Consider the following 8811-nt stretch of genomic DNA (forward strand, 5'->3'; position numbering starts at 1 on the left):
TCAGGCTCATCAGTAACAGACGCCAAGGCCTCAAGCGGAGGGAGCAACACAGAGCTGACAGAAAGCTGGTGTCCCTGGATGCTCTACAAATGCTGGGCCTTGTCCTCTGACCACCAGAGTCCTCAGAGTGGCAGGTGAGAGGGCAAATGTGGGGAGAAGGGATGGCGCCCAGTAGTCTATATTAAGAGAGTATTTTGGTGGAGTTACGTGACTTTAACTCATGCTATGAGATGAACCAGTCAACCTTTTAAGGATCCTGCACCCTGGGCCAGGTGAGTGAGGGGGATGGGGAACTAGGCAGCAGGGGACAAGGTGGAGAGGGCAGTTCAGATGGTTTTTAGTAAATGAAGACACAGCAGAAATTCTGACACATCCAGAAGTCCCGGGAACCGGCTAACAGCCTACTTACTTTGTGTTATTGGGATGGAGGGCGGGGGGTGTGGGGGAGAGAGTGGAGGAGATTGGCACTGCCCATGTGTGGAGGTCAGATCAGAGGACAGCATGAAGGAACTGGTTCTCTTTTTCTACTACGTGGTTTCCGGAGATCGAACTCCAGTCCTCTGGTTTAATGGCAAGTGTTTTTACCAGCTGCGATGTCTCACCAGTATAGTTGACTGGCTTCTTGATCCTGGTAGACTCCCCACGTTTGGTGGAAAAGGGGGAGGGGCTTAGGGAGCTCTGCTACCCAGCATAGGTGAGCTGCTTAGAATAAGTGTGGTTGGAAAAGGATTGCGGACCCTAGTTCTAAACTCAGTTCCCAGTTAGCTCTTTGTTTTTCTGAGATGGACTCCGTCTTAGTTAGGGTTTTCATTGCTGTGAACAGATACCATGACCAAAGCAACTCTTATAAATGACTAATTTTAATTGGGGCTGGCTTACAGGTTCAGAGGTTCAGTCTGTTGTCATCAAAGTGGGAAGCGTGGCAGGGTCTGGGCAGGCACGGCACTGGAGGAACTGAGAGTCCATCTTATTCCAAAGGCAGAAGGAGACTGGCATCCTTAGGCAGCTAGGATGAGGGTCTCAAAGCCCACGGCAATACTGACACACTCCCTCCAACAGGGCCACACCTATTCCAACAGGGCCACACCTCCTAATAGTGCCACTCCCTGGGCCAAGCTTATTCAAACCAACACAAGCTCACCCAGGCAGGCTTTGAACTCATGATCTTCCTTCCTCAGCCTTCTAAGTGCCAGGATTATAGGCGTGTACCACCTACCCAGATTTGAGTCCCTCACTATTGAGACAGAGATGGACGGGAGGAGGAAGCAGTGTGGAATAGAGCCTCGGGGAAAAGAGGTTGGCTCTGCAGTTTCCCAGAGGGCTGTCCTTGGGTTAGGATTTGCTTGTCTTGGCTTAAGGTGTGGGTACTGTTTCCTGAGTCCTGGGGCTGTGTAGAAAACCTCCTGCTGCCTGTAATGGAGGAATATAAATGGTTGCTGGGGCTTCTGCCTGCTTCTACATTCTGAGCTGAAATTAGGCAGGAAGTGACTTAGGCAAGATTTTCTCTGTTTCCTTGCTCCTTCCCCTCTGACTGAGTCTCATGTAACCCAGGCTAGCCTGAAACTTGTAGAAGTTCAAGGATGGCCTTGAACTTCTGGTCCTCCTGCTTCCACCCTGGAATGACAGGCCTGTGCCACCAGGCCTGACTTGGTGCTGAGGATAGAACCCAGGGCTTTGTGGATGCTAGCTAAAAATGCTGTCAGCTAAGCTTCGTCCTCACAGATATGTTTATTTATTTATTTTATTTGAAACAGGGTCTCATGCAACCTAGGCTGAAGTCACTACGTAGTCCAGGCTGGCCTTAAACTTGTGATCCTCCTGCCTCCATCTCTCAGGTGCTAGGATTGCAGCTATGTACTACTGTGCCTGATTTATTAGGTACTGAGGATGGAGCCAAGGCCTCATGCATGCTTTCTGGGTGCTCTAACTGAGCTGAGACTCCAGGCAGTTAACGTGGTACACGAACTAACTTCAGACTACTCTTCAGATGAGGTTATGTCATCTACCTGTTCCCAATGCACTGCAGGAGTGCTCTGATTGGTGACAGAGGAAATGTCCCTGATGGTTCACACCAGCCTTGGGCAGAGATGACCTGTAGGCTCAGGATGGACAGTGCCACCCCTGCCAGCCCCAGACTGCGACAGTTTTTACCCTGCCCGTTGTGAAGAATTCTGCAGGTGACAAGAATTCATTGGTGACAAGTGACACAAGCCATCTCACTTCCTATCACCTGGACGACATTTCCTCTTAATTCACCAAAGCTCGATCCTTCTCCCTTGCTAACACTCCAGGTTCTAAGCAGTGACTCCTTGGATCTCCTTGGGAGGGCTGCTTCCCCAAGAGTGAGTCCCTGACTTGACTCCTCTATTAGGTCTCCCCCCCTGAGCCCAGCTAGAGCCAGGATCCCTCCCCCTCCCCCACCTCCCCACCCCCACCCTAGCCCATCAGTCACACCATCCCCCACTAAGGAGTAGCAGAAGGGATTTGGTTCAAAGGGAAACCCTCAAGTCAGTGGCCACCGAAGGAACAAAAGCCTGAGGCCTGCAGGGCTACACAGTTAGTTCAGGACCAGCCTGGGCAGAGCCTGTTGTAGTGCCTCACACCTGTAAGCTCAGCGCTCTAGAGGCAGAGGCAGGTGGATTGCTGCAGGTTGCTTTATATACAGAGGAGAACCAAGACTATTTCTCAAAGTAAAGAAACAAATCACAAAACAAACAAACAAACAAAAAAACAGCCTGGGAGCCTTAGCAAGACATTTAAAATTTAAACATTTTATGTATTTTTTTAATTTTTATTTTTATGTATGTTTTGTGTATGTTTGCTATGAGTGAGAATATTTTTATTTTGAGGCATACTCTAATTTATCAAGGCTGGCTTTGAACTGGAGATCCTGTTGCCTCAGCCTGACTAGTAGCTGGGATGAGAAGCGGGCCCCATCAGCCTAGCCTGGCTCTGGGAAGATTCACAAAGCCTCTTGTGGTTGGTCACTGCGACTGCCCTTCCTGTTGGGACCGCCCCTCCTGCTTCCAGCGCTAAGGTTTCTAAAGCATATGGTTCATTTGGAATTGAGAGAGATTTGGGCAGATGGAAAGGAGTTAAGAAGAGGGAACCTTGGAAAACCGATGTTTCATAGAAACCAGATGATAAAGCAGGCTCTGGCCCGAAGTGTGACCTCATTCACCAAAGAGCACAAAGGGAACCCGGCCTGGCGGTGCAGGCGGGTAATTGTAGCTACTTGAGAAGCAGGAGAATCACAAGTCCACGGCTCGCCTAGATTATTGAGTTAGTTCTAGGTCAGCCTGGGCAACTTAATGAGCCTCTGCCTTGAAACAGAAAGAGGGCTGGAGATAAAGCTCAGAGGCAGATCTCTTACCATCCCCCCATGAGGAGATGGGACATTGGCTCAGAGGTAGACCCTGCTTTCAGCAAGCCGCACCCCAAAACAAAACAAAACAAGAAACCCAAATTAAGACTTCAAATAAATACCATTTGAGTTTTTCATAACAAAAGGGGAGAATTTTTCTCTATACAGTATGGATTGGTGATGTCATCCGAGACTACGCCCACCCTCCCCCCACCCCCGTCTTAGTATAGACCCTGCACCACTGAGGTAGTACCCCAGCTGACCTCTGCCCTCTTCCTAAAAGCCGCACGTGTGTCTCCAGCATATGATGCTTCAGTGGGATATGACACCTGTCTGTGTCCAGCAAACCTGCAGAGGGACTCAGGCCTAGGAAGGCCTCCATAGACAGAGCCATACCAGCTTCTGTCCCTCTCTTCTCTCTCCAGCAGAACCGCCACGGCAGCAATGCCAGCCACCAATCAAGGCTGGCCCGAGGACTTCGGCTTCCAGCTGGGCGGCTCTGGCCCCTGCTTCGTGATAGAGGTGGCTGAAGGAAGCAGCGCGCACGCCGGGGGGTTGCGGCCGGGGGATCAGATTCTGGAAGTGGAGGGGCTGGCTGTGGGTGGCCTGAGCCGAGAGCGCATCGTGCGCTTGGCACGGCGCTGCCCTCGAGTGCCACCCAGCCTCGGTGTGCTCCCAGGCCCCGAGGGTGGCCCCACAGCCTTGACAGCAGCCTGGCTAACCCGGCGATTTGGCCGCAGCCTCCCGCTGAGCCGCGAACTGCTGCGTTTGGCTGGTGGTCCCAGACCAGATGCTGTGCACAGAGAGCGCAGGCGCAAGGCCCAGGAGTTCAGCTGCCAGGTAAGGCGTCCAGAGGAGGAAGGTGCTGGGCACAACCCTGTGCCGCCTCTGAGAAAAGTTTTCGTTGTTTGTTTGTCTGATTGTTTTGCTGTTTGGTTGGTTGGGTTTGGTTTTTCGAGACAGGGTTTCTCTGTGTAGCCCTGGCTGTCCTGGAACTCACTCTGTAGACCAGGCTGGCCTCGAACTCAAGAGATCTGCCTGCCACTGCACCCCCACCCCCACCCGCACCCCTGAGTGCTCGGTAAGCAAAATTCTTAAGGAAGATTTACAAAGCAAGTTCCTAGCCAGCATGGGCTACATAGTGAGATCCTGCCTCCAAAACAGATGATTCATAGGTGATGGATACACTGATTGATGATAAACAGATGATATCTAAATTAATAGACGTTTGATAGGTGATAGCTAGGCAGGTAAGTAGGTAGCTAGCAGGCAGATAAATAGTCAATGATAGACAGGTCCGTAGATAGATATAAACAGGTGATGGATGATTGATCTATTGACAGATCAATAGGTGATACAGGGGTATATAGATGATAGGTGGATAAATAGATGATAGGTAGGCAGGCAGGTAGGTAGATAAATAGACAGACAGACAGACAGACAGACAGACAGACAGACAGGTGTCCCTCATCTGGCCCAGACAGACAGACAGACAGACAGACAGGTGTCCCTCATCTGGCCCAGGCTCCAGCAGATGAAAGGGTGAACTTGTGTGTAACCAGAGAATTCTCTGTAACCTGGACATTCCACATCACCTGGGTGCTAAACCTGGGAACTTGGCTTCTAATTCTTTGTTTGTTTGTTTGGGTGTTTGTTTGTTTGTTTTTGTTCTGGTTTTTCGAGACAGGGTTTCTCTGTGTAGCCCTAGCTGTCCTGGAACTCACTTTGTAAACCAGGCTGGCCTTGAACTCAGAAATCCACCTGCCTCTGCCTCCCTAGTGCTGGGATTAAAGGCGTGCGCCACCACACCCGGCTTTGGCTTCTACTTCTTGACAAGGATATTTGAACTCCTAAACTTGTTCTCCCCAGAAGGGAAACTCCTCAATTCTGGCCCTGAGTAGGTGGGTGTGGGGGGTGACCATTAGGATTTGGGGGGGTCTCAGAAGCAAAACTTAAAAAGTCTACTAGTCAACCACACAGAGTTCTCTATCGTGGTCCAGGCAGTCTTCCAGAATGGCTGACGACCATGTAAGATTCCCCCCCACCCCCACCGTCGTAATGTGAAGCTTCAGAGTTGGGAGGGGCAGTGGAGGGGCAGAGGGGGAGATTGCTGTGGACCCCCACCTGCACGCTGTGACATTCATTTGCCTCCCCCTAACATTAAAATGCAGGGGTGGGGGAAATCAAGGAGAAGGAAGAGGAAGGGAAGGAAGAAACGAGCCATGTTTGCTGCCATCCCAGGTGATTTTTCTGGGATGAAGCAAGCTGAAGGCGTGTCCCATCTAACTGCTGAGGAATTGGAAGGCAGCATGCTTAGATCTCCCAGTAAGGCAGAGCAGACATACAGGCCTGCTCAGGAAGCGGAACCGGTAAAGATGGACCCAGCCAGGCAATCAGGGACGCTCTGATGAAATCTTTTTTTAGCCTGGGGTGGGGTGGTATGTGAAGTGGTGGATTCTAGTTGGGGCTTACCAGGAACTCCCCCAAAGTGGGTAGATTCCAATAAAAGATGACCTCTGCGGAACGCCCACTAGTTTATAATAACCATCCCCGACCCTGCAGGTTCCCACCTGTACTGCACTTGCCCTAGTTTTTGCTCCTTAAGTCCCTGATATTTAATAGAAAATCCATTAGCGTCCCGTGATGGAGCCACGTGCTTAGATGTAGGTTGGGAACATCTGGGTAATAACTGACACCAGAACCGTCCTGTGGCCTGGGCCCCAGGAGGGGGAGCTATTTTTTCCTCTTTCTTACATAAAACACCCTTGCAGCTAGCCACACGCTCCTTTGAAATGAGGCTGTGGCTGCTGGCTTTGATTCCAAAGCTGCAACCCTTGCAGTGACAAAAGTGTGTGTGTGGAGGGGGTGGGGGTGGGCGGTGGCTGGTGTTACAGACTGTCCTAGCCACTTTGAAGACAACAATGGTGAGCGGGGGACCTTAGGAAACGCTGAGTGGCTGCCACCCTTTAGTTCTGCCACATAGAGATGTACGGAGTGCCTGCTGTGTGCAATGTGCCAGGTCAGATACTTGAAGCTGGACTGGAGTCAGATGAGAATAGCTCATGGGCATATAGACAGTGACATGCATCCAGGTGTCACTGTGTTAGGACTCTGCTCAGAATGTCTCAATATCACCTACTGATGTTAAGTCGTGTTCTTTACTCTCACTCTCCAGAAAGCCTGCCCCGAGGCACTGGTGGGGCCACCTAGAAAGCAATGGGGACTTTAAATATAGCTCAGGATATAAAGGTACATACCACAGTCATGGCAACCAGATTGAAGGTGAGGACCAACGTCACAAGTCGTCCCCTGACCTCCATACTTGAGCCAGAGCACACACACACATACACAATAATAATAAAAGATGTATTTATTTTAGGTGTCTTGTATATTGGCTGATTGTGTGTGCCTTATTTGTGCAGTACCCCTGGAGGCCAGTAGAGGGCATGGGACTCCCCTGGAACTAGAGTTACAGGAGTGGATGAGTGTCCGAGATGTGTTCTGGGAACCACCCCAGGACCTCTGGAAGGCAATGACTATGACTCTTATTCATGGAGCTGTCTCTTTAGCGGAGGATGGGGGTGGGGTGGGGGGAGGGTGTGGAGGGGCTGGAGAGCTGGCTCAGTGGTTAAGAGCACTGGCTATTCTTCCAGAGGCCCTGGGTTCAATTTCCAGCACCCACATGGCAGCTCACTACTGTCTATGACATGGTCCCAGAGGATCCAGTACCTTCTTCTGGTGTGCAAATGTGCATACAGACAAGACAAAACACCTTTATACATACATACATACATACATATATGCATACATTTTGTTAAAAAAAGAAAGAAAGCAGGAAAGCATAAGTTCAGACCTAAGTTCGGTTCCAAGGTTCAGTAACAGAACCAGCAAAGTGGCTCAGGAGAAGAGGGCATCCTTGCTGTGAAGTCCTGATGACCTCAACTGGAACCCAGTCATCATCGCTTGTTTTGTCAGTCTGGTCAGGGCGCTGGATGAACTCATACATAACAGGCACTGCGTGAAACAACAGGCTTCAGTTAGCCGCAGTGATACCTGTTATCCAAGCACTTGGGAGGTGGAGGCAGGAGGATACTAAGTTTGAGTTTGAGACCAAATGGGACTACATAGCATGAACCTGTCCAGAATTGAGAGAGAGAGAGAGAGAGAGAGAGAGAGAGAGAGAGAGAGAGAGAGCTCAGCCTTGTGGCTCAGGCCTGTTATCTCAGCTACTCCAGAGGCTGAGGCAGGAGGATGACAAGTTGAAGGCCTGTCTGGCCTACAGTGGAGATTCAAGCTCAGCCTGAGGAGCTGAGTGAGACATCTCAAAATAAAAAGGGAAAATGACTGAGAGTGGAGACCACTAAGGAAGCCGCCCCATGTGTCCTCTGGCCTCCGCCAGCACACACGTGCATGCACAGGAACACGGACACTTGTAAATGCCACACACACATACACACACACACACACGGCTGGGGATGTTAGTGGTACTTGCCTAGCATGAGGAGACCCTGGATTCCATCCTCAGTACTGCAAAACAGGAACAAAAACTAATTGTGTGTGTGTGTGTGTGTGTGTGTGTGAGAGAGAGAGAGAGAGAGAGAGAGAGAGAGGAGAGAGAGAGGAGAGAATGCTTTAGGAATATTAACAAGCTACTTTCCAGGAACATTGTGTGCATTGCACTCCCAGTTTCAATGGCCACCCCTCACCCCTCTGAATAGTCAGTCGTTCATTATTAACATTAGCTAGTTATGTGCACAAAGAGAAAGAACCTGCCAAGAAAGTTCAGAAAGAGAGAGAGTTAAAACTCACAACAGGGCACACCTTCTATAGTGCTTTGTGGAACCAGAATGTACTCGGTGGGAACCCTCAGCAAACAGTGCTGTGCCGTGGAACAGCAACATAGTATTATAATAATAGTAACTAGCAATTAGTGAGTGCCTGGCGTGTGTTTAAGCACTTCCATTAAGTCCTTTGATTCCCTGGAACGGCTGTTCCCCCGGCTGGTGAGATGGCTACGTGGGTAAGGTATTCACTAGAAGCCCTGGTGACCTGAGTTCAATCTCTGGAACCCACTTGAGAGGAGAGATCTGACTCCTGCAAATGGCTCTCTGACCTCCACAGATTCAAATATGCAAATAAAAAAAAAACAAACAAAGGTTGTTCCTAGGAGCAAATCCTGATCTGGTAACAGTGTGGCTCATGGCACTTGGGTGAACTGTCTCTTCCACAAATGACATCTCTACAAGTCTGCCAGCTTCCATGACCTTAGCTCTTTGGATACAAAATGGGGATGTTAATAGTCTTTGTCTCGATTGGCAGTGGTAGTAAATGCCTTTAATCCCAGTACTAGGGAGGCAGAGGCAGAGGCAGAGGCAGAGGCAGAGGCAGAGGCAGAGGCAGAGGCAGAGGCAGAGGCAGAGGCAGAGGCAGAGGCAGAGGCAGAGGCA

The 8811-nt window shown here is 50.2% G+C and overlaps 1 protein-coding gene across 1 annotated transcript in view; it reads left to right on the forward strand.

The window, feature by feature from the left end:
- Positions 1–3595: 3595 nt before the first annotated feature.
- The window catches only part of Grid2ip (Grid2 interacting protein), a 35350-nt gene continuing 30134 nt past the window's right edge, over positions 3596–8811 (forward strand). Inside the window, exon 1 of the mRNA XM_021163288.2 lies at positions 3596–4204. Within this exon, the coding sequence (XP_021018947.1) occupies positions 3809–4204 (396 nt within the window). The 5' untranslated portion in view covers positions 3596–3808. The remainder of the gene's footprint in view (positions 4205–8811) is intronic.

Source organism: Mus caroli, chromosome 5 (assembly GCF_900094665.2).
Source record: "Mus caroli chromosome 5, CAROLI_EIJ_v1.1, whole genome shotgun sequence".
Lineage (NCBI taxonomy): Eukaryota > Metazoa > Chordata > Mammalia > Rodentia > Muridae > Mus > Mus caroli.